At 33.1% G+C, this 26575-nt stretch overlaps 3 protein-coding genes and 1 long non-coding RNA gene across 5 annotated transcripts in view; 3 read left to right on the forward strand and 1 right to left on the reverse strand.

Moving 5' to 3' along the window:
* LOC112525386 (phosphoenolpyruvate carboxylase 4-like) overlaps positions 1 to 5507 on the forward strand; it is a 14827-nt gene extending 9320 nt beyond the window's left edge. Inside the window, exons 17-19 of the mRNA XM_025135501.1 lie at positions 3141 to 3267; positions 3332 to 3538; positions 4497 to 5507. Of these exons, the coding sequence (XP_024991269.1) occupies positions 3141 to 3267; positions 3332 to 3538; positions 4497 to 5321 (1159 nt within the window). The 3' untranslated portion in view covers positions 5322 to 5507. The remainder of the gene's footprint in view (positions 1 to 3140; positions 3268 to 3331; positions 3539 to 4496) is intronic.
* Positions 5508 to 7066: 1559 nt separating this feature from the next.
* Positions 7067 to 7619, forward strand: LOC112525979. The gene is made up of 2 exons (XR_003070458.1): positions 7067 to 7238; positions 7444 to 7619. It is a non-coding gene; the product is annotated as an uncharacterized LOC112525979 (long non-coding RNA).
* Positions 7620 to 9624: 2005 nt separating this feature from the next.
* On the reverse strand, positions 9625 to 12266 carry LOC112525937 (pentatricopeptide repeat-containing protein At5g12100, mitochondrial-like). Its single transcript, XM_025136270.1, has one exon. It carries the CDS (start codon positions 12153 to 12155, stop codon positions 9684 to 9686), a length of 2472 nt encoding a protein of 823 aa, XP_024992038.1. The 5' UTR covers positions 12156 to 12266; the 3' UTR covers positions 9625 to 9683.
* A 2129-nt stretch (positions 12267 to 14395) lies between these two features.
* LOC112525172 lies at positions 14396 to 20591 on the forward strand. 2 transcript variants are annotated; one of them, XM_025135171.1, is made up of 10 exons: positions 14396 to 14543; positions 15343 to 15400; positions 16012 to 16205; positions 16345 to 16414; positions 16510 to 16585; positions 16676 to 16756; positions 17767 to 17900; positions 18417 to 18666; positions 19702 to 19765; positions 20032 to 20591. In XM_025135171.1, exons 3-10 carry the CDS (start codon positions 16046 to 16048, stop codon positions 20466 to 20468), a joined length of 1272 nt encoding a protein of 423 aa, XP_024990939.1. In that variant the 5' UTR covers positions 14396 to 14543; positions 15343 to 15400; positions 16012 to 16045; the 3' UTR covers positions 20469 to 20591. The 2 variants fall into 2 exon arrangements, with proteins under 2 accessions (XP_024990939.1, XP_024990940.1); XM_025135172.1 differs by having other exon boundaries at positions 14425 to 14543; positions 15340 to 15400.
* The last annotated feature ends 5984 nt before the right edge of the window (positions 20592 to 26575 follow it).

The following is a 26575-nucleotide window of genomic DNA, read 5'->3' on the forward strand; positions in this document are numbered from 1 at the left end:
ATTCTAATAATTAACCTATGTTACTATTCAATTTTTTATATCATTTCATTTGTATTAATTGACATATTATATTATTAGTGATTTGTTTTAAATATACTCTGAAATTTTAAAATTGTCTATTTTTGTAAAATGTCATTTTTGGTCATTTTAAAATTTTCAACTAGCATATAAGTTGATATTGGTAATTAAAATGGGGTAGAATGGGAATATCATTATTTTCATTCCATTCTATTGTATTATCAGAGATTTCTTAAAGTTAACTAATAATAAAAAACAAAAAAGAAACTTGATAGCCACCAAATCTATAGCATCATATCATCTTTCCAATGCACGTCTTGGTACACGAGGAGTGAGAGGCAGAATAAAAGAAAAAAGTTTCGATTCCCCCCAAATTGATGAGGAATGATTATTAACCAAATCTATTATGATAATTGGATCCATTTTTTGAAACAAAACATCATTTTTCATTCCTTAATTGAACCAAACTTAATCAATGATTATCATTTCCATTCATTACCTTCTAAATTGTAATATCCCAAACTAAACACACCCTTAGTTTTTGTCAAACGTGATTAGTTCATTAGCTAGCTTTTTAGCTATCAACTAGCTTATCACTTATCAACTAGTTTGTTAACTCTAGTTGAAGTAGCATTTTAATAAGCTAATTTATCAGCTACTATTTAACCATCCAAATAAAACTTTTATGATAAACTTAAAAATAAATTAATTTATTCTAACCAAGCATGATCCTAGTGGCATGTGGGCTGCGGCCGAGCTTAAACAAGAAATGGTCAAAAAAAACATGACATAAACGTAATGTTCACCATAATCTTCATCCCTAAAAAAATAACTGTTTTTTTCTCCTTTTAATTTTACTCCTAACCAACCATTTAACTTATCAAAATATGATAGACTTTCTCCATTATTATCAAATTACCATCCACTGTGCTAATCCGACCCTTGATTGGACAAGGTTGATGGTCATAATTGATTTTTATTTTGAAGAAGAGTCTATTTGAATATTACTTAGCTACAGTATATTATATATGATGCTAAGGGCATTTCCAATGACTACAATGCACCATTTTGGTGTAAAAAGTGGTACAAACAATGAATTGTCTATAATGTATTAAAGCATCTTTAACAATTTCTTTAAAACAGAAAAAAGTGAATTTTTATTCTTTAAAATGTTTCAACAGTTTTGTTATCTTGTTCTCTAAAACATAAAACTCTACAATTTAGAGTTTTCTTTATGGTTCTCTATTTTAGAGAACAAGATAGCAAAACTATTGAAACATTTTAAAGAACAAAAATTTCACTTTTTCCTGTTCTAAAGAAGTTTGAGATGCTCTAATACATTATAGATGGTTCACTCTTTTGTACCACTTTTTACACCAAAATGGTGCAAATTGTAGTCATTGGAAATGCCCTTGGCATCATATATAATATATTGTAGTTAAGTAAGATTCAAACAAACTTTTCCTCAAAATAAAAATCAGTTATGACCATCGACCTCGTCCAATCAAGGGTTGGATTAACTCGGTGGTAATTTGGTAATAATGGAGAAAGTCTATCATATTTTGATAAGTCAAATGGTTGATTAGGAGTAATTCATTTTAGAGTCAATTACATTTTTCGTCCCTGATGTTTGCTAGTTTTATTGCCTCCTTTTTCAACCCCAAATTGAATTACCAAATACACACACAAACTAAGCACATAGAACACTGAAAGAAACAGACTTAGGGGTTGTTTGACAGTTACTGAATGGTTTGGTGTAGAATGATTAAGAGACTCTTATAATACAATGCAAAATGAAATATAATTGGTCGGTAATTATTTAGAATGAAATTAGAGTGCTGAATGGTTAAGGGAGGCCCGAGATACAAAATCATTTAGAGGGTTTTAGAACCATTAAGAGGCATATTTTTTTTTTTGCCAAACAAGATTCACCTTTTAGCGATTCAGATCTTGCCTCTTAATGAAACTATTAAGAGGTAAACAAACAAGCCCTTAGAAATTCGAGATAAAGCGAGATAAGAAAGGCGGAGTGAAGAGACGAGCACGATGATGGTGGAGGGTTATCTTGAGGTGATAGTGTCAAATGAGAGAGGGTAGTGGGTTGATGACTTGATCAATGGGTTTTATTCATGTCTTGCTGGGGAAGACGAACGGGTTTCATTAGTGATGGAAAAAAAATTAATATAGTTGAAAAATGTTAAAAAGTGTTATTTATTTAACTGGAGTTATCAAAAAAATATAAGGACATTAGTAGGAGGAATGGAATCTAAACGAAAATATAACTTTTGAGGGACAAAGTTGTAATAAATAAAGTTGAGGAACAAAATACTTAAAAACTAGCAAACGATGTAATTGAAAATTGTCAAATGAATATTTCTGAGTTTACTTGGTATTAAATTTTAAAAAGATAAAAATTGTATATTTGTAATCAGTTATCCGATCAAAACGTAGAATAAGTTAAAAATGGGATGGGTGCTTGAGGGGTATTTTTTTTTTTCATGCAATTTTTTCAAGTAATTAATTGTAGTGAATATATTAAAATATTAGTTTCTCTTATATAATATATTAATTTACAAATATGACATTTGTTGATAAGTATTTGATTGTAAGAAAAAAGTGATAATATAGTAATTTCTTGAAAATTTAAACTTTATATTCTACATTAAAAACTTGTGTAAGTTTTAGATAAGAGAAGTATCAGATTTGCAAATGTTAAATTAAGTTTTGGGCTACAATTGCTTATTTGAAAATTTTGTATTTGTTGAATTTGCACGACTCAAAATTGGAATGATAATAATAAGGTAATAAAAGTCAAATGAGTAATATGGAATATCTATGAATCAAAAAACAATTCATATGAAAAGTAACTTCTATTGATGAACCATTTGATCATTAATTAATTCATAATACTTAAATCCATTATAATTTATCACCCATCTTGTGAACCTAACGAGTCAAGTCAGCCAACTTTTAACCAAATGGATTGCTTTTGTCTCTAGGTATTTATGTCAATGAAGTTCAAACAAGAACCATGGCCTGTGCTGATTGTAGCATATCATCTTAAGACACTACTTGCCTTTAACTATTGTGTTCTCACAAATGGATTTTCCTCGCTTAAATAGATTGCGGGTGGTCCCTCTGTTTGAAACTGTGAAGGATCTGAGAGGAGCTGGTTCAGTGATACGGAAATTATTATCAATTGATTGGTATAGAGAGCACGTCATAAAGAATCACAGTGGACACCAAGAGGTATGTCATTACGACGTTGTCTTCCGAACTAGCATGACTTCACATTCTATAACTATACATGCAGGTAATGGTTGGATACTCGGACTCGGGTAAAGATGCTGGGCGCTTTGCTGCAGCATGGGAGCTTTACAAAGCTCAAGAGGATGTTGTAGCTGCATGCAAAGAGTATGGTATCAAGGTTACTCTGTTCCACGGCCGTGGAGGAAGTATTGGCCGTGGTGGTGGGCCTACACATCTTGCTATTCAATCCCAGCCACCTGGTTCTGTCATGGTATGTTATTTACTTTTAAAATCTAACCATCTTCTACTACCAAAAGTCTACTTGGTGCCAGTGCACCTAAAAGTTGGGTCTCTTCCTCTTTTTTATTCTTTGGGTGCAAAAGTTGATTATGCATATGCAGCCTAAAAGGTTGTTAGCGTAATTTGGTTAAATGATTTTAAATGAGTTTTCAATCAGGAACATGGCCTTTTAATTTATTTTTTGAACCCTATAACTTTCATCTAACCTACCTCTTGTGTTAAATAGCCTTCCTCTTGTGTAAAATAGCATGCTCTCCTAAAAGCTTGAAAATATACAGAGGGTCAGATTTTTAAAGTCAGTCTCGTAGTTGGTTATAAATCAAGAGGGGCTTTCTAGAATTCATTAAATTGTGATAATCTTGAGAACTGGTGCATCATGTGCTACTTAATATGGTTTTTTCATCTAATCAGAATATCGATTAACATATATTGTTTCACAATGTGCTCGTTTCATATATATTTATTTCACAATGTGAACCTTTTTAGTCTGTTTATGAAATAAAAGTTGCACGTAAAAAGTTTCACGTTATGAACAGCATACATATGAAACAAATACATGGTGAAACAAATATATGTTCATCGATACATTAAATGCTACCCTAGATGAAAAAAATAATGTGAAACATAAATAATATTCTTATGGTTGTCATAATATATGGAATTCTCAAATGATTTAAGCACGGCTAAATTACCTTCATTAAACATATGCATACGTGTTACATCTGTGAATTATGCATCTAAAGCTCTCTAACAAGAAACAAGAAAATCTTGAATTATTGAAGTATGTTGTACAGTTACATATTGCCTTTTGATGGATGAAATTAGAATTTAGGTTGTTTTAGTTGAATACCTCATTTGAGATCTGTCCATTTGTGTCCCACATCACCAAACAGGGTGAGTGACATTTGATCCTTTGCTTGAATTTGCAGGGTACACTTCGGTCGACTGAGCAGGGAGAAATGGTTCAGGCCAAGTTTGGACTTCCAGGGATGGCTGTACGGCAATTAGAGATCTACACAACAGCAGTGCTTCTTGCCACCCTTTGTCCCCCAAAACCACCCAGAGATGAAAACTGGCGCAATCTCATGGAAGAGATCTCAAATCTCAGTTGCAAAAGTTATCGAAGCACCGTCTACGAAAACCCAGAATTCCTTACTTACTTCCAAGAAGCTACACCACAGGCCGAGCTTGGACACCTAAACATCGGTAGCCGTCCAACTAGAAGAAAATCTACAGTAGGAATCGGAGATCTTCGAGCCATCCCATGGATATTTGCATGGACACAAACACGATTCGTTCTTCCTGCTTGGCTCGGAGTTGGAGCCGGCTTAAAGGGTGTTTGTGAAAAGGGGGGTGCCGAAGAGTTAAAAGCAGCTTACGAAGAATGGCCTTTTTTTCAATCTACACTGGACCTCATAGAAATGGTTTTGGGAAAAGCAGACATTCCAATAGTCAAACACTACGATGAAGTGCTCGTGAATGAATGTAGGAGGGGTCTTGGTGATGAGCTCAGGAAGGAGCTTTTGTCAACCGAGAAATATGTGCTGGTGGTAACTGGCCATGAGAAGCTGTCGGAGAATAACAAGAGTCTGAGGAAGTTGATCGAGAGTCGTCTTCCATATCTGAATCCTCTTAACATGTTGCAGGTCGAGATTTTGAAGAGGTTGAGAAGCGATACCGAGAATCATAAACTTAGAGATGCATTGCTTATTACTATAAATGGTATCGCAACTGGGATGAGGAACACAGGTTAATTATCTTGACGTTAAGACGACTTTATGGATTTGAACTTGTTTTTGGTATTTGGCATAAACCATAAATTGTGCCAAGTTTTTATCACCTCTAATGTTATTTTGTGGTGCCTCACTGCTGCAAGCCATAATAAGGTTTGTATTGTAATTGGGATTTACTTACGTTAAATTAAACTCATGCATTTCACTTTTGATTGTTCGCATAATGTTTTCTGAAAGAATAAAATATGTCAAAGGAATTTGATCTTGAAGAAATTAGAATGAAATTTGACCTCATGTTTGGTTGGAATGAATTGTAATAAATTTGTTAAATGAATTGGAATATGCTTATTTGGTTGGTAGAATGTAGTTTTGAAATTGGAATGAATAAACATAAATGACCAAAATACCCTCTTTTATATCGGTGGTGGTCGGCGGAGGTTCAGATCGGTGGTGCCCATCAGTGGTTCAAATGGAGGTCATATAAGTCTGAATAAATCAAGTAGGGAAGATGGAGGATAATTTTATCTTTTTGAGAAAATAAGATGAGAGTAAAATTGAATTCCTTCTCAAGAATGACCAAATTCATTAATGATAAAATGTGTAGAATTCAATTCTATTCCATAGATAAATCAAACGCCTAAACAAATTTGGTCAACATAATTGATTATTTCAATTCCTTCAGATTCCGTTGAAATCCGAGGAACCAAACGCAGCTTCTATGTGGTGGGAGTTACTAGATGCCATTGGGAAATGGCTCTTTGGTAATTAAGGATTTTGAGAGCTAGTAATCGGCAATTTACTCCATTTTTGGGTTGCAGAGTGCTAGCATAATGCCCAACATGTTGGCCATCTCATGCACTATTTTCTTTTCCTTGCTATGACATGGACAGTTTGAAGGCGTTTAGAAAACCCAACTCAACCAATGCGGTTTGAAAAATTTCGTCCCGTTAAGTAAATATCAAAGCATAACTCAACTCAATCATCACGGGTTGGGTTATGATGTCTGAGATAAGAGGCGGTTCTTGGAGGTTATTTTTATGGTTGCAAGGTAGCATACAACGAAACAAAATGGTAACATCCTATAAGGAGTGCGAAAAGAATGGCACTACGTGTCTATGTCGGAAAAAATAGTGGTTGCATGCGCTCCCACTGACACCCTCTAAATTCGCCCCCAAGTCGAGATCTATTGTTGGAACACATCTTAGTGCAAAAATGAAATAAATCTCCACTTATATTGATGGCATACAACATTAAAGAAAAGCCAGGAAACACAAATAGTTGAACAGATTGCAAAGGCATATAACATATAAATGGGGTATCAGGCTCATTGGGTTAGGTTCAAAGGAGTTTGACCCCATTTCAACCCGGTACCTACGGTTTGAAGATAATTTGATCTGCCATTGGGTGGATTTGGGTTGGGTTGGGTTGGCCGGTTATTTGTGCCCCCCCAACCACAAGTGATGCATAACGGTAAGGAATCAGAATCAGACATGTTGCAAGCATCTTGTCAAACATTCCATCTATCTCTTCCCTTGCCATTGGACAAGTGCATACATCACAAGAATTTGTGCATCGCTTATAGTTTGCATGGCATCATATGCTCTGTTAACATCTTGTTTCTGGGCATCAAAATAATGTAGTATCAAGAGTCATGTCTTCAAGCTAAAAGGCATCTAATGCTAAGGCTTCCCGTGTTTATCACCGCACTTTCATTCCGTAAATTCAACTATAAATGCAGGAGCCCGTATTGTTAGTGATTCATTGAGGCCAACAGGTTAAAAAACTTCCTATCCCAATTTGAAGGAACCAATGGCATCAGTCAAGATCGAGAAACCTGTTAAAGAGGCCACGAAACCTTCGGCTCCCAAATCTTCTGCCGCCAAACCGTCCAAAGCAGCCCCTAAAAAGGCGACACAACCTCGTGAACCTAGGAAGAAGGTAACATTGATGCTCAACTATTCCATACAGCCGTTAATTAGCACGAAATATCGGGACTTTCTCATGATGATTTCAAGATTATGAGTCTGAATCCCGTTCTTTGGTGTTTTCCAATGAACGGGTGACGATAATTAGTACGGTTTTTGGGTTGTTTGTAAATATTATTAACTTGTGTTTTATGTATGTTTTGATGGTGGTGTTGTAGTCATCAGGTCCAAAGAATGCAGCCACCCCAAAGAAATAAGGACAAGGCGGAGTAGCAGTGAAAGACGTAGTGTGCTTGCTTTTGCTTGTAATCTCATCGTTTCTGTCTTCTGAATGAAATAAATACCTGTCTCCAAATTGCTTACAATCTTATTGAGAATTGAGTAAATTACAAATTTAGTCCCTGTGGTTCAAACTAAATAACTACAAGCATGGTTGGTCATCATGGTTTTAATTTTATTAAGTATTAGGTCCCTACCTCTAACTTTATTAACCTAACTTTGTTAAGGGGTCTTTTAGTTACTTTACATTTTCTTTTAAAATTATTAAATATATTACATAAATATTATATATAATAATAATAATATAAAACTACCCGCACAATGCAGCGAGATCAGTAAATTTTAACGATTTTGAAGCTTCAATGGTTTTGTTAAAGGAGATTTTAAAGATGATATAACTTACAATTTGTCTTTACATATTAATACAATTTGAATAAATAAGAGTTATGATTACAATTATAGTCTATCGATGGAAAAAAATTGTATGACAGTTTAAAATCCAATATATTTAAATCAGTCCAACCTAATATAAATATCTATTGAAGTATAAAAATATTAATTTAAATTATGCTTCTTGGCTTAGGAATATGGTTAAAATGTTTCAATGATTGTTCAAATATCCTTGAATAGTTGGATGAAAGCAAACCAATTTAATTAAACATTTTAGTTGGATAAAAAACTGATATACAATAAACAGTTGAATTAGATCAACTCCTTTTAAGGGAACGTTTATTAAACGTTTACATGGTAAACGCTTACTAGACCATTTACCTATTGAATGAACATGACAAGTACCGATAATCTAACTCGATAACTCAACCTATTACACTCATTTCATAACTCAATTTGGTATTAACATAAACTACTTACGTAAACAACTCCACAAATGTGTTTTTTGATGTTTAATCCAAATCGTTCAACACCAACAAGCAGTCAACAAGTCACCCCTCTCATCGAGCTTTCAAGAAGCTTTATTGGTTAAAACTTGAAATCTCTGAGAATCGGTATACATACCGTTTGAAATGGAAACTTCCACGTAAACAAACCCTTGGTTCTCATAACAGATGTCACCTACATATTTTAGGCGTAGGACCAAACATATTTTTCAGAAAATACGAATGTATTTTAAATCTGATATTCTCAATTTCTAGATAGAAAAAAAAACAGAGATTTAATAGGTAAACCTATTAAAGTTACCCATTTTACCTTGGATGCTTGAACTTCAAGATCATGAATATGATCTCACTTAAGACTAGTCTCAATATACACATGAATAAGAAATATGATTTCTCAAAAGCCAAATTGTGTGCATGCCTGTTACACATAGTTAAAAAGATGCAAAAATGGAACACATAATCTACATGGATAAACAACTATACATGCAGAAAAAGGAGACTATTATAATCAAAGATGTCTAAGAAACCCGAAAATTTGTAATTTACTCTTCTGAATTTCTACATCTCTCAAATTCAAATAAAGTTCTTCATTTGCTACAAAAAAGATAGATATATTTATTGGCTTAGTAATAAAACGAGGCCGGTTTAAAGAAGACTGCTAAATATTGTGAGAAGGTAAGAAGAGAAGGTTGATATGAGTGAATTATTGAAAAAATCCAAAAAAAGTTATTTTTTAAGCAAACGTAAATTCACGTTGCAGATTATGCATATGGGTCCACATATGCATCTTCAAATGGATTTTTTCAATGATCTAGACACAAACCTTCACATCTTACCTTCTCACCATATTTAGCATTTTTATTTGAACTTCCCACTACTAAAACATGTTGAATATAATTACAGGTAAGATTCCATCCTCCCCAGAAGTCAAGTCCAGGTTCAATCCTCACCAAATGTGGGGAGTGTGTGTGAGTATTTGCCGTATACTGTATATCTACTTCAAAAAAACGACTTCACAAGAGACTAACTAAAGTTGTGCATGGAAAAGAAATTAGAACACTGACCTCACCAGGTCACTCGTATGAGAATAGAAGTTAAGATGAGAAATGTAAGAAAGGGATTTAGACTCTTGATCACTTTTAAACTCAAACCAACGCATGAATTGGGCTTTAGAAGGGATTTGATCCGGTGTTTCTCATCAGTGTTGATCTAGTGGAACCCTTCAATTAGGATTGATCCAAAGATGGAGATCTCACCGAAACCTAACCCCCTCACTTTAAATCTTATCTAATTTTGGCAACAGCACAGAGATGATCATTTGCACTCGAACAATCCAATATTTTCATGCTCATTTCCGAGCGCATTAGTTGGACCTCTTGGAATCTTCCTTCTTCCGTAAGACCAGTAAGAAGATGATTTGCAGCACCTACACATGGCAAAAACCCATTTGCAATCATTTCCCTATACCAAATATATGCTTCACTAAACTTGTTGATGTTACAAAGTCCCTTGATCAGTATCTCATAAGTATCAGCTTTAGGAACTAATCCTTTCGCCTTCATCTTATAAACAAGATCCTTCGATTTCTGGAGATTTCCCTCTTTTAAGTACCCGATGATCAAGCAATTGTAGGTCATCCTATCGGGAAGAATTCCATTATCAACCATCTCATGGTACAATGCAAAGGTTTTCTCTACAAAACCATGCTCTGCATAGCAATGAATTATTTCATTATATAGCACGCGATCAAGAGTCAAGTTCATATGTGACATTTCTTTGATGAGTTTCTCTACAAGCATTAACCCCAGATTCTTGCATCCAACAATTAGTGGATGAAATGTATTGATAGTAGGTTCGATTCTGGATGCTTTCATTTTCTCGTATAACTCTAAACACATTTGGGCATCTCCCATGGTTGAATAGCCAGAGATTAAGCAGTTATATGTAATCACATCAGGTTCCAGACCTCCGTTTTTTATTTTTGAGGCCAGTTCTTCGGCTTCCTCAAGTCTACCCATTTTACAGAGCCCATTTATGAGTGTATTGTACGTAACCAGTGATGGTACTACATCATTTCTCAACATTTCATCAAAAATCTTGAAAGCATCTTGTATCTTTCCTCCGCTACAGTATCCATTGATAAGCATATTATATACATTTGTATTTGGCAAAACACCTCTACCAATCATATCTCTGAAAACCACTTCAGCTTCAGCAACCCTTCTGTCTTTGCATAAGTTGTTAATTAGGGAGCCATAACTTATGGCATTTGACTTTAAACCATTACTTTCCATTTGTTCAAGAACCTGAAAACACTTATCGAACTGGAAACTCCGGCCAAATCCATCAAGTAGTATGTTGTAGGTCGCCACATCTGGAGAAACACCCATCTCTGCCACCTTTTTCATCCATTCCTCTGCCTTAACAAAATTGCCAGATTGACAGTAATGGTTGATCACTGAATTGAAAGTGCTGCAGCTGGGATTCAACCCATAGAATTCCATTTTTTCCATTGTCAGAAGGGCCATTTCTGTGTTACCCTCCCTGCAATAACCATCAACAATGGTATTGAATATTACCTCTGTTGGAACGAGTCCATTCTCCATCAATTTCACCAAAATCTCCTCAGCCTTATCGGTTTTCCCTCCCTTACACAACCCATTCAATAGAATGCCACAAGTGTATCCATTTGTATGAATGCCATCCTTATATATCTGTTCATATAACGCCATACAAGAATCCAAATCACCGGACCTTAAAAACCCATCAAACATAAAACTGTAACTGAACCCATCAGGAACAAAGCCATGAACTTGCATATCTTTCCACACCCTTTTTGCCTCATCCATCCTCTTCCCTTTACAAAGCCCATTTAATAGTGTATTATAAGTAACAAGATTAGCATCTATATTACTAGCCTTCATCTTTTCACGAATCCTAAAAGCCTCATCTAAATTCCTTACTTTACAATATCCATCAATCATCGTGTTATATGTGATCTTATCAGGCATCACGCCCCTCTCAAGCATTTCATCAAACAGCTTTCGTGCATCCATCACTCTCTTCTCTTTGCATAACCCACCGATCAAAACATTATACACAAACTTACCAACATTCATCTTACCATTAATCCTCATGCAATCCATCAATCCCATACCCCGTCTCATGTCCCCCATCTTAACCGCTGATTGCACGGCCTTACCAAAGGTAAACTTATCGACCCTAATACCGGAACCAAGAACATGATCAAATAAATCCAACACTCTACGATACTGACCAGAAGAAACCAAACATTCCAGTAGTAAATTAAAGGAAACAAGAGAAGGGAAGACGCCATCTTTCCTTATTAACATGTACAAATCAACGGCTTCGTTCGGGAGGTTTGCTTCAGCACAAACCGATAAAATCAAGCTTGAAAAAACTTTACGGTTTTCCTTATACCGAGCATAAATATCAGAAGGCGTAGTGAAGATCGACTTGGAAGTTATGAGGGATTTAATTAAATTTTTGGCAGTTTGGGTTTGGCCTTGTTGAACTAGTATGTGGATCTTTCTAAGATGTTCTTCTGCATCATCAGATTCTACACCACCATTGTTGGAGTTTGAAGCGAGGAACATCGGGGTAGAAATTGAAGAGGGAGAAGAAAGTGTTCCTGTGAGTTTGGGAAGAATAGCGAACCTTCTCTTCGCCATTGCCATTCTTCCCAATAGATAGACTGAAATCGAGTATATATCACAAATTCCTCTTACCTGCATGTAGTATACACTCGACGCCCTCTTTTACATAGATTTCCATCTTTACACAGATTCTTCCAGCCCACTACTTGAATCATCTTACAATTTCTCAATAATTGCTTCCAATTAGCTTTTCTCTCTGCTTCCTATCTTTCGTTCTTTCTTTCAGAAAGATATCTGATAGTGATACGTTTGAAATGAAGGAGCTAAAAGGCTCTTTAAATAATGTTGGGCTTGGACCTTTTACTTGTGGGCTCAACTCATGTTCATTTATTAATTACCCAAATAAGCCCAGGTAAAATTATCCATTTTATTGAACTTCAATTATTTTTAAAATTAAAATTTTATGTTAATCAGAGTTTACGTAAATATTTTATTCTTTTATATAAAATCTATTTTTAGATTAAAAAAATTATTTACATAAATAAGAATCCTTATGCAAATTCTTTACGTAAATTTGAATCGTAAAGGGAGCATTTGGTTTAATGAAATGGTTCAAATAATTTGAATTTCGTGGAAGGATTTAAAATGTTTGGTTTTTATGATTTTGAATGGTATTCAATTCCATTCGTTATAAATAAGTTGTAAAAACAAATTATAAATAATCATAAAAATAATAACATTACCTTGTTATTAGTTGATTATTGGAAAACGGATGCTTTTAACATATTTTAAAACATTACTATACACAAATCATTCGAAATCCATTGAAATCCCAACCAATCTCATGGGATTCAAAATCTTGTGTTTGACGGATTTCAAAGATATCGTAGGATTTTGAATACGAGCAATCTTGTAAATCAAACACGGGATTAGAATGAATTTGAATTCCATATCCTCCCAAATCATTTCCATTCCTGCAAACCAAACGGAACCTAAGTAAATTTGCATAAATATTTTTCTATATGAATATCGAGTTACACAAATGCACAAGATATTGTGTAAACTTTGCCTAGAATGGAAATTAGATTAAGAAAATAACTAAGAAATGAATTTGGTTAGGAAGATTGGCTATTATGATCATTTCCCAAAATATAAGAGCTTTTGTGCATAATGTCACATTAATTATAGTTTTATGACTGATAAATATTATTTTAGATCATTATTATTATTATTTTTTTTTTGTCTTGAACAAATGCATGGTAGGTTGGAAAAGATAATTATCAATTATACTGTTAAATGCATATGTATTATTGCTAGCAAAATATGCTATTTGGAATAATGTTTTTTTGGAGCTTGGTGTGGTTTTTAACATTACTGGGTTGTTCAACATATACTGTGGTGATATTGAAACTACTGAAATAATAAATGTTAATTATGTCAGTGCTCACATCATACTTCAACTTTATCATGACAGTATTTTCGATTACTGTTGAATGGTATCATTGTAAATTTAATGATTCAAAAGTTTAACTATCGATGCCAAAGACACTGATTCATAAAAATAACTATTAAAAATGGAAAGTCACTGTTAAGAAAGATCATAAATGAATTATAGGCACGGAATACTATTTCCTTGTTGGGGAAGCGAAAAATTTGTAAACCATACCATGACAAGATAAATCAAAATTCAATGAAGTTGATTTTAGTTTTTTTAAATGTAATAAACAATTTTTTCCGAATAAATGTAGCAAAGTTTAACATTTTATATTTATTGTAAAAAAGCTTTTATTTATACCCATCTTTACATGTCACCTAACGATTTTGTAGTATTTTGTGACATAAAATGTCAAGTTTATCGTTCATTTCACCGTTCCAATGTGTAAACCACTCATAAATAGATGTCCATATCAATAAATGTTGCAATATCATCATATTAAATAAATACAAAATAAACTATAAATTCGATTCATCTGATTTGTCGAAAATAACACTTTTTGTCCATGCAATTTCGAAATTATATATTTAAAAAAAAATGAAAAACACTTTCTTCATTTTATCGGTTTCTTTAGCCAATAAAAACCTCATTGACCAAAACCATAAACTCGATTTTAATTGGATAAAAAGACAAAAAATGGATAAAATGAGAAAAATGCTCATCGTTTAACAAAAATTTTATCGTTAGAACACAAAAATGTTCAAATCAGTACGTTTTCGCAAACCATGATGATGATCTTGTAAATTTTAACCATGATAACCATCTTGTAAATTTAAAACCGTAGGGATGAAAAGTAACCACATGACCAAATTTGTAGTCTGAACTAAAATTGCAATTTTGTGAAAAAATAACCTAAACCGGTTGCTTATTTTAAATTTCCTTTGAACCAAATTTGCATATAGCCGCCCGGTGAAGACCGGCGGTATTTCGTGTGCTTCCCAAATTCAAACTAATCTCTCTCTAAATATTCCACGAATCAGTGTTGCGCTTTCGCCATCTGGTTGACGGCTACTTCATCGTCATTAGCAAAGGTACAATCTTCATCTTTGAAACCCTAGCTGAAGTTTACTCATCTCTCTTGATTCCTTGTCTTATTGATTTATGTCTTTATGCAAGTTCGGTTCATCCTACAATCTATATTTTCCGTTTTGTTGTGGTTTTGATTTGTCCTTAACATAGCTTTGATCACGATCGTTGATTCCGTTATACGTGTAACTGTGGGGGAACTCTTTTGCACCCTCAGCCCCCAAATTAGAGCCACACTTTGACTTCAGACTTCAAGCTGGTTACGTTCCAACTTCAAAATTAACATGGACTTTGAACTTTTTGAGAAGATTCATTTGGGGATAATTAGGTATATAACCTAAAATGAGGTTTTAATTAAATCCATGACCTTCTATGAGTATGACCATATGGCTATTTAGTATGCCACTAGGTTATGGATTTAATTAAAAACTCATTTTAAGGTCATATCCCAAAATGACCTGATTTGTTTACTTCATCAAGCTGAGAACAGTGCTGGTGCTGGATTTGGGTAAATATCAGATCTTTTTAGTAAAATTTTAACAACAAAAGTTAACGTGTAGATTCTATTATGCAGTACTTGAGAAAAATTTATGGCCAAGACTATAAGGATAGTTCTCATTGTGCGTTATTCACTCGTATCATTAATGTCAATGTGTTTATCGTCATAGTATATGCAAAGAACATACATCGTGAACTACTATGGTTTACTTGTTTTTTGAAATACCAAGGGGGGTGCTACTATTAACTATTAACTATTAACTTGAATACTTAATCTTTTTAATGAAATATGTTGTTCAATAGCAGGTGAGTTGGAGTTCAGTGATGCTTTGCTAAGGAGGTGGAGGTGCACAAAACCCACGAGGTAGTTTTTTGAGAACTTTTGATTGTTTTTTTTTCCTGAATGTTTTTTAGAGGTGCGTGACCGTTCATAGTAGGGGTACAAACTTAGTATTACCTTATTGTTGTCCACAAAATGCATCATACACGCTTCTTCCCCAAAACTTTTGGGGATAGCAAAATTGCTTATGTCCTGGTTAGTAATATCATCTTTCTTATTTTCTCAATGGGTGGTTTATTGGCTTGTTATATATGTCATGGACTTCTATTGGCTTTCTATTGGTAACTATTATCAACGACAATCACTAATAATAGTAGAAAACCTAACAAGCTAATAAAATCACACCTCAAGAGTCAAGAAAATAGGAATAATGATGTTACTAACCTGCATGGACATTGCCATTTCTATCTGTGGCATTGCTATCCCCATAACTTTTAGGGAAAGAGGTGTGCATGATGCATCATCTTTTGCACAATTATAAAGGTAACACTATGCTTGTACCTCTTCTCTAAAAGGTTACAAACTTGAAACAGAAAGAATATTTTAATGAACAATTCGGAGAAAGAACAACACTCACAGAAGTTCTCAAAAAACCCAACCCATTGTGAACTATTTTCGGTTACTTGTTTCACCAGGGTTTAAGGAGCAACTGTTGATGCACTACACGTAATGGGAGCAGATGAATTAGATGGGAAACTACCTATGGAAATTGGTGAACTGGGTTTAAGAGGTACCAATCATAAGGATGTCATGGATGGTGATCGTGTGCATACAACCAACTGTAAGGCCATGCCAAAGGAAACTAAGAACAGCCAGACAAGTGGAAGCTGTATCCATTTTTCTTTCATTTATTTCTTGTTTTGTCAATATCTTGTTCATGATGAGTTCTTTTTCTAGTTTCTGTTCTTCTTTATTTCATCATTTGCTGCCTCCGAACATAAGTTTTCACCTTAACAGAGCTTTATCAGGTTTTAGAAAAACTTGGCAGGTAGATGATGATCAGACTTCGGTGCAAATTATATTTAAGTTGTTGTCAAGGTTGATTACAACTTGAAGAAATATTGTTACTTGTTAGTCAAGGAGATTATTTCTGATACGATAACTGAATAATGATAATTTATTTTTAATTTTAGAAAGAGCAAAAAGAAGCTTGAAGAACTTTTACATCAATGGTCTGAGTGGCATGCTCAACAATGTTCTCCATCTGAGGCAATATATTATTTCTTATCAACATCAACTTTGAGAAAGAGTTTGCAGTTCATGGGGATTGACTTGCTGAATTTGTTTTACAATTGTCAGGGTTTTGATGAAGAGCTTGAGTCAGGTGTCGAAACCTACTTTCCTGCACTAAATGTTAGCCTGGACAAATCATACATAATTGTATGCTCGATATCTCTTTTCTTTTCTTGTTTGCCACTTGATGAATGCGTCTATTACTATAATGTTCTCTCCTTACCAAAACTGAGTCCACATTTGGCTTGTTAGCTTCGAATGTTTACCTTTTCAGCTTAAAAATAAATGGCATAGTTTGGTTATAGATGCAAAAACAATTTTTACAATCAAATATGCAAAATAGACAAACAAATTTATTGTACTTTCATTTTTTTCAATATCATAAGATTTATCAATTAGATGCTTGTATTTCCACAACTATAACAATTATGTCATTTTTCTCCAATTTTAATTTTTTGACCTAACATAATCATTGATAACAAAGATTAATATTCTTTGTCAAACAATTCTTCCTCTTGTTTTATCCTCCAAAATTGACCATTTATGTTTGATTGTTGGTTAATATGATTAAAATTGGATGAAAATGATGTGGTTGATATGACTGCGATTTGTGAGTATAATCATGTGACTGATAAATCAAATACTTCAGTATGTAATTGAAAGAAGTACAAAAACAAAGTGATCAGTTTACCTTTTTTGCCCATAAAGTATAACAACTTATGAAGATTGTGAAGTTTTAAAACGAAAGAAATAGAAACATCATGTCAATTTTGCATTTTGGAAAGCTGATTGTTTAAATATCAAAAATAAAAAATTTGTACTTTCATATTTTTCAATTGCATAAGATTTATCAATTAGATACTCGTGTTTTGAGATGGGATCATTAAAGAAGTTCTTACGTTTTCAACGTTTAACATGTACACTTCTTGGCATATCATGTACATCTTGTAATCCCCTTGTTTAGTACTAGTTATATGATTACAAGATCTAGTTTCACACTTTTGATTGTCATATGAAAATTGCCATGACATGCTAATATAATCTCACTTTTTTAGTGATCCACTTCCACTGGAAGGATAGAGCCAAAGTTAAGATACAATCAATGCCAGGTCTCGGGTCATTTGTATCTTCTAACATTTCTTTTCCTTGTATACAAGTCCTTTTACATGGACGATCAAGTGAAGAAGCAAAAGACTGAGGATTCCCTGTTCAATAAAGACTCTGTACCTATCTATGATCGCGATTTTGCATTTGCCTTAACATCAGGTGATGGGATGGCTAACAATGAGAGGTATATTTTTGGACTTGAGTATAAATTCGTGTTTCCCACAATCCACATAAATCATAATGTTTTAGTATATATGCAACAAGATGAAGTCATAGAGGCCAAAGATTGTTGACTCAGACATAAAAGTCGGTTAAACTATGCACAATTGCATGGCTGAATTGAATGGAAAGCAATGATATAGATAGTGGTTCAGTGTGATAATTGATAACTTAGAAACAAATCTCAGAACTATTGATTGAAACTATATACTTCACAAAACTTGGCTTTTTGGTCTTAAGGTCCTCTTTACTGCCTTTATAAATCTTAGGATTTGTGCAGAAATGATTGTAAAAGGGCTTGTAAGTTCTCCAGAGACTATACTCTACAGAGCAGAAATTTTAGACAGTACCACTTACATGGGAAAATACCAAGTAAAGAGAATGATAGAATTTTTTTTGTTATGGTGTTTTAACCTTTAAGTTCATAATTTTCACACTTTCCAACATAACTGTCTTTATGCTTGTCAATGCTTTAACACAGTGTTCTGGATATTCTGAATGCTTCTCGTTGCTTTAACTGTGAAGCATATGATCATTCACTGAAGGAGTGCCCAAAGCCTTTTAACAAAGTTGTTGTCAACAACGCCCGCAAATTGCATCAGTTGAAAAGTAAACGGCCTGCTGGTCCTTATGTTCTAACACGATATTACCAAGATACTCCTGGTGGAAAGTTTGATGGATTAAGCCCAGGTTGCCTTGATTCGGAGACAAGGAAACTCTTAGGCCTTGGGGTAAGAGTGGAAGATACATTTTTCAGTACCACTCTGCATTAAATCATAAATGGTGACTAAACAATGAAAAAAAAGTTCCACAAACCCCTTTTCTGAAGGTAGTTTTATGTCTAAAAGACTGAAACTAAGTTCCTAGTACAAACATGTATAATGGGTGCACTGAGTTGTATATTTAAATCTCTGCATAGGACCAAGTCTATGTGTCTTATACAAAATATATGTCTTTTTATCTGTACAAAAACACTACTTTGTTGTCATGTAGAGTTATTTTTCTTTCCCAAGGATATTGCATTGTGGGTGTGCTTGTTTTTATCATGAAGATATTACTGATTGCTAGATTTTTTCACCTATGCTTGGCTTGCGACAGCCTTGTTTTTGGAATGTTACCACAGACTTGGCTAGGCATCTGCTACACACATATATGTAACAACATTCACTATTCTGATACAAATGTTTATGTAGGTTAAGTTCAAAATAAGATTAATAATAGACAATACGTTAATTGGACTCACTTCTGTTAGAGTTGAGAGTGATGCAAGGGTGATCCCGGTGCACCAAGGGTCCTTGACTCTGCCAATGCTGGGAATGGAAGTTTTTCTTGTGTTTTGCTTGCAAAGAGGCTATTTCTGTAATTCAAAGTCACAAAAGATCAAGTTTATCGGTTGCTCCCTGGCTCATCCTTGATAGAGTGTAAAGAGCAAAAGTGTATGGAAGAAGTATGCAATCAAAGTGTAGAGACAAAAGTTCAGTAATTGCTTAATTTACATGTAATCATTAACCAAAGAAACTTTACCCAATAGTTTTCTTCAACATCACATATTCAACACTTCATTTGAACACTGTATGCTCTACTTTTATCCTACACAGTTGATGTTTTTTTACCACTTTCTAAGTGTTGTTGCTTCAAGTAATTATAAGACGCTCTTTATTTGAGATCCTTTTGACTATTATGTTTGAAGACTTCCATTGAACTTGTTTTATTTTTGTTTTATGAAAGTGTATATCTATTAAACTTTGCTGTTTGTTTTAATCCAGGAATTCGACCCGCCTCCATGGCTCAATAGAATGCGTGAAATGGGATACCCGCCTGGATATCTTGGTAAGTGTTTTGTTTTCATTTCACAACAGGAGACACCAATGTCTTTCTTGTTGTAACTATAACAGAAAAAGTGGCTTCTACTATTGATATCAATAGAGACCAGGAACATCACATTATCGTGGAAGGTGAAGAACAGGACAGACAGAGTTGGTTTCAAAAATAATTCTTATTATTCTATGTTTGCCAACTAAAATACTCCTGATTTGTCTCTATTACTTGGTTTTCCTTGATATTTTTGAGGATTTGTTTTTTTTAATATTGCTCAGATTTGGAAGAGGACCAGCCTTCAGGAATTGTAATATATGATAATGGAGATTCAAAAGAAGAAAATGAGGAATGCCTGAACGTAAACCCTACAGAGCCGAAGAGGAAAATGAGCGTGGATTTTCCTGGAATAAATGCACCAATTCCAGTAAAGGCAGATCGAAGCCGCTGGGCTACTCCTAATTTGCAACCAACAGGTTTTAACTCTTGCAGTAATAATATCCCGTTAAACTACTCTTATAATCCATGCCAGTTGCCAGATTATAGGCAAGAGTCGAGTCCTTTTATGTCTGAATATGCATGTAATAACCGAAGTTATGCACCCGGATTTCCGCTTTTGTCTAAGTATGCAAATGAATACTGGGATCACATAAATCAACCTACCCCTCACTATTCATCATATGCATATCAAAACTCATGGTCATCATTTCATGGTTGATCAAACCCTACCCTGGCTCATTTTTGGAATTTTGTATCTTGTTCTGTTGCATGGTTGGGCCTTGCTATCTAAACATGTACATTAGATGGAACTCCCCTCAAAACATAGTAATATTTATTGTTTTATACTTGTAGTTTTACTTTGTTCTGAGTTTTATATATTCCAAAGCAATTAATCATGTGAAAGATTTGTTGGAGGCCTAATATTTCTTTGTAGTATTTGATTGTTTAGTTGTGTAGCCAATATCTAGACCGGTGGGTGGCATTATTTCTTTCTTTCGGGTATTAATGGTTTCTTAGGGATGAAGTGTAGTAGCTTCTCAGGGGTGGTCATGTTGAAGGTAGACTTGAGTTAAGCTTGGTTTAGAGCTGGTTCTGAAAAGTTTGGTGTTGGCCTGGTTAGGCATGTTGGTTTAGCATTTGTGAACGAGTTTGATTGTAACTTTGGACCGGTTGCTTATGCTAGAGATGGATGCAATACGAAAAGTTCGGTTCGGGGAAGACTTGGTAAAGCTCTATTTTGGACTGATTAAGGAACGGTGGTTTTGTCTGTCTTGATAACGTAATAGTCTGGTCCAGACTCTAGTGTGGACCAAACAGACCGATCCGTCTAGTTATGTATCAGTCCAAATCTGTTGTAAGATTTTTGGTGGCCATCTGTAGGTCCAACCGTCCAAGCATTTGTGAATGAAATCTGGTCACATGCAGGACTCGTTAGGTCCAAGCTTGGTCCCATCCCAATTATGTTTTTGTCATGTTTTTTTTTTTAATTATTTCCGTGTGCACTTTAAAAATAGCTTATATAAATAAGTAATAGTAAAAATATATCGTGCTACTAAATTGCTAGTAAATCCTTTATAATTGTTAAATTAGTTTAAAATACTAAATTATGGGAAAAATAATAAGCATGATCTAAATAATTTTTTGAAACCTAAAAATGTAGTGTAGTTACATGATTGTGTTGAACATTAACTACAAATGTCAAAAAATATCAAGAATTATTTAAAATTATATTAAAATAAAATCTTGTTTTGTTTAATGTTTTTTGGGGACTTTTCAACCCAATGATCCACCAACACAACCTTGTATATAACTAATAGGGTTACATTATGCATTAAAAATATTTGAGTTAATTAGAATTATTCTGTAGATATTAATATATATATATATATATATATATATATATATATATGACTTCATTTATAAAATCACCATATTTCATTGAACCTTTTAATTCATATTGATATGTATAAAACTTCATTTATAAAATCACCATATTTCATTGAACCTTTTAATTCATATTGATACCATGGAACATATGTTTTTCGATATATAATGATGTAAAAAACGTCTTAACTTGATTAGTATTTTCATACTTTTACTTGACGTATAAATATATTAAATTAATTAGATTTTTTTTGAATTATTTATTAATATAACAATATTAAAATATTGTAGATCACAATATATTTTGTTAACATTTCAAAGAGAACATTAAATACACATTTTTTTTACAAACAAAATATATCTCGAAAATAATGTTTCATATTTATTTAAAAAATATTTTACTCTATAATATTTAATTTACATGCAACTTGATAAGAAAATGTCAAACAAATTAAATATTTTTTAAGATCATAGCAATGAAAAATAAAATCACTAATAATAATTTGAAATAAATTTTTATTTTTATTTTAGTTAAGTCATCAAAATGATGTGTCATCCACATCACCTCATTAAAGCCACACAAGTAAAAAAACTCAAGGGGTTAACTGGTTTTAAAAGGTAGCAGGTTACCCATTGCTATTATGGGTAATTTTTTAAAGTATGATGCCTTAATAAAAAATAATTTGAAAATACATTGTTGTAATAAGAAAAAAAAAACAAAGGTAGAATGCTATAATAAGAAAATTTATGAAAGTAAGTTGCTATTTCATGCATTTAGGGTTTAGTTTTTTTTAAAAAATAGATTTAATGTATATTTGAATGACCTAATTAGATATTTTAAAGTGTCTTTCAATAAAATATTTACAAAAAAAAAAAAAGAGAATTTTCAAATAAGAGATTTTATATGTTTCAATTGGGACCGACTTGGGTCTAGCTCTGAGAGTGAGCTGGATGTTTGAATCGAGAGTGGTTACCATAGGAAAATCTCAGACTAGCACCAATTTAGTTTAATAACTAACATGGTGTTGATAAATTCATGGCAGGTTAAGCAAACCATCAAGAATTTTTTTTAGTTCAGCCGCATTTGCATCGTAGATTAATATTTATTCGTAAGGACAAGATTACCCAATTAAATAGTCGTTATCCTTCTCTATCGTTTATTTCAAATTTCTTTTTCCATCTTTTCGGTGACGTTTCTACTTTACAATGGAAAATGATATTCCATCAAAACATTAGTTTACTTTTAACATATTTCAGGATGGAGTTCTTAAGTGCACTGTTTTTTAGCAACTTTTCCTCTTGAGGAGTGTTAGCTCTTGATATGGTTGACGAGTGGCTCGCCCAAGTTAAATAACAAGGTAAAATGTTGATCCATGTATCTTGCCTTCTATGATTTCACATCCCACTTTTACCACATATTTTTCTAAGTTTTACCATAGTGAAAAACGTACTCTTGTGTGGCCCCGGATCAATTGGTTGTGTTCCGGTCCGACAATTTGGGACCGAGTACAAGTTTTATGAAATTTCAAGGCTTAACTTTACCCTGGTAGTGGGACTGGGGAGGTTATATATAGGACCAATTTTTCATTTTTTGTAAGTTTTTATATATTATGTAAACCAGTTTTTTTATAAAAAATTTAAGTTATTCAAGATTTTTCCAAGTAATTGTGTTATATAAAAGCATATTTCAATACTAAATTCAAAAAATTGAAACTATACCGGCTTGATGGGATCGGTTAACAAGCCTAGAAGTAGTCCTAGGATTTTTGGTTAGGTCGGTCCTGGGACCGTTTTAAGACTGGACCAACAATTGTGACATGCAGAATTGGTTAGGCCCAAGCTTAGGGGCTGTTTGACAGTTGCTGAATGGTTTGGTGCTGAATAATTAATAGACTCTTATAATATAGTACAAAATGAAATATAATTCTTTGGTAATTACTCAGAATGAAATTAAAGTACTGAATGGTTAAGGGATACATAAGATACAAATTCATTCAGAGAGTTTTAGAATAATTAAGAGACATATTTTTTTTTTGTCAAACAAGAATCACCTCTTAACAGTTCAAAGGCTGTCTCTTAATGGAACCATTAAGAAGTAAACAAACAACTTCTTAGTTTTAATTATGTTTAAATTATTTTCATGTGTATTTTTTCAAGTCACTTTTATATAACAAGTATTTAATTGTTAATTATTTAATTAAATCAAATTAAAAGAACTATTGTTTTAGACAATGTGGTATTGGGGACTTTTTCAACCCATTGTCCAACTCCACGAACCCAACCTCCTATATAACTCATAGGGTTGTGGCGAAGGATGCTAGAACTTAAAAGATAGAGATGTGTGAGCTGAAATCGTTTTTCATTTTAAATTAATCTATTAATTATGTTTTAAAAGAGAATTGATTTAGTGTTTTTTTATTAGTGTGTTGATCTAGTGGATCTCTTTAATTAGGATTGATACAAGGTGGAAATTTCTTCTTACCTTCCTCACTATAACTCACATTCTCACCGGAACCCAACCCTAGGGTTGGGTTATGCATTAATTTTTTGAGTCGATTATGGAATTTTCTGGTCAAAGTAATTAGGTTGGTTTATTTAAATGTTTTTAACCCGACTAACAATTTCTTCTTACTATATGTTGGAACATGATTTTTTTCTTCCCTCAAGTGCTCTTTTGGAGAGTGAGTGATCTAATGAGATTTTATGTATTCTCACATGGTATCAGAATCAAGGTCTACCATTCTAGGTACCAGACACCATCAGATAATCTATGTCCATCTAGCCGTTGCTAGAGGGTGTGTTGGAATTCAGTAGTGGCTAGATTTAGATTATATATCTTCCAAATTATATTAATTACTCATTCATCTCCTTAATGGCTCTTTTAGAGAGTAATATAATATGATTCCATATATCCTCACATCAACCCTAAAGCGATCCAATAACATTATATGTCGCTATACTCTTAGAACAGGACAGAGGAATGACGTCAGTTAATTATAAACCCTTTTACACAAACATTAACGTATGTTAGTTATATTTACATGATCGCCAATCTACCTAAAGGATTTAGAAAGAGTATCTAAATTTCATACAAAGCAAATCAAATCAAACAAACTGCTATTCATTTAATTCCATATGTTATAATAATTAACCCTTGGTAAATAATTTGAAAGCTTCATATCATTCTAATAGGTGTAACACATTTCATGAATGATCATGTATTCCCATAAACATTAATATATAACTCATTTACCAAATCACTCTATCACATATATGCAAGCCTATAATCCATAATATTACCATTTCAACCATGCAACATATATTTTTATATACATAAATACCCTCCCATTAATGATTGAAAGAGGTCTTAATTACACATAATTAGTATTTCCATTCCATAGATACAAATTATATATGTATGTATGTTTTAGTTCTTAGCCGGCTAGGGGTGGCACTAATGGTGGCTCTTTGAAGGACCTGAAGGCGGTATCGAGTTGCCCTTGGGCAGCATACCCAAGAGCAACCCTGCTGGCTTCTTGAAAGCCGTCTCTGACATTGTTATCTGGGAGTTCATGGATGACGATACTGTCTCCCCACGGCTAGTCGAAGAGCTGGCATTGACAAGAAGGATCACCACAAAGAGAACCATCAAGAACTTCCATGGAGTTTTGAAAGAAGAAAAGAAGGCCATGATTGAGAGGACAATTGATTTAGGGGTGTAAATGCTTTGTAGGATGTTGAAGTGAAATGTATATATATACACACACAAACACACACATATATATATATATATATATATATATATATATATATATATTAAAGAAAACACATGAAGTGATGAAGAGAAGGAGACGAAAAGTGTTAAGAGTCTAAGCAATGAGAGAGACGTCAATGGCATTCTACATAAAAGTTAGTTGAAGTTTTAGTAAATGTAGAATAAAATACAAGTTTTATGTTTATATCAATTAATTTTTTTTTAAAATCTAAAATTTGAAGTATTATAAAATTTAGGTATATTTTGTAGAATATTTAAACTATATTAAATTTTAGGATTAAGAGATGAACTGATATAATGATCGATCAATAAAACTTATTTTTTATGATTAATTCATCTGTATTAAAATGTTTGTTACTCAAAAATGTAATCAACCATTATATATTTCTTTTCGTATGCAAAAACCATCGAAAGTTTCTAAATTCAGAAGCAATTATCGTATATAATGTATTTTATCTAAAGATTAACGTGATTCAAATTATTTCACGTATTTTCCAAAAAAGGAAAGTTAACAATCGTTGGATATCTGTAACCAAATAAAACAAATTTCCACAACTCCTATCAAATTTACATTTTATAAACGTAGAATGATGTGTAACACGTCTATGTCAAGTATGATGGTTACTTTTACGCACAAATATATTTTTAAATTCAATTTGATTTATTACATCAAATCTATTTAAGACGTGATTATTTTTTTTATAATGATAAATTATAAATGTAACTGATATTTGTAATGATAAAGATTGCGTTATTTTGATTTATATGTATTCAGTTCACAATGTAAATTTTTTTTATGTATAACTTTTGTTTCACAAACAGGTTAAAAAGGTTCATATTGTGAAACAAATAAATGTGAAAGGGAATTTCACCAAAATGACCAAAAAAATACATAATATATTAACAAAATAGTCATTTTTTTCAAGTTTTACCAAAAATAACAACACGGATCGCCCCCTGAGGGCACGTTTGACCATGAGGGACGATCCAACCTTCTTTGACCAAAAAATTACAAAAAAAACTAATTAAAAATAAAGATTGTGTTATTTTGGTATGATGGATAAGTAGATCATCAATGTGTAGATGTAGCGTCCCAAGACCCGAGATCATTAAAAACCAACCATCCATGTGATGTGGATGTACAAAATATATTCATGACATTAAGA

The sequence above is a fragment of the Cynara cardunculus genome (genome assembly GCF_001531365.2).
Source record: "Cynara cardunculus var. scolymus isolate 2C chromosome LG 13, CcrdV1, whole genome shotgun sequence".
Lineage (NCBI taxonomy): Eukaryota > Viridiplantae > Streptophyta > Magnoliopsida > Asterales > Asteraceae > Cynara > Cynara cardunculus.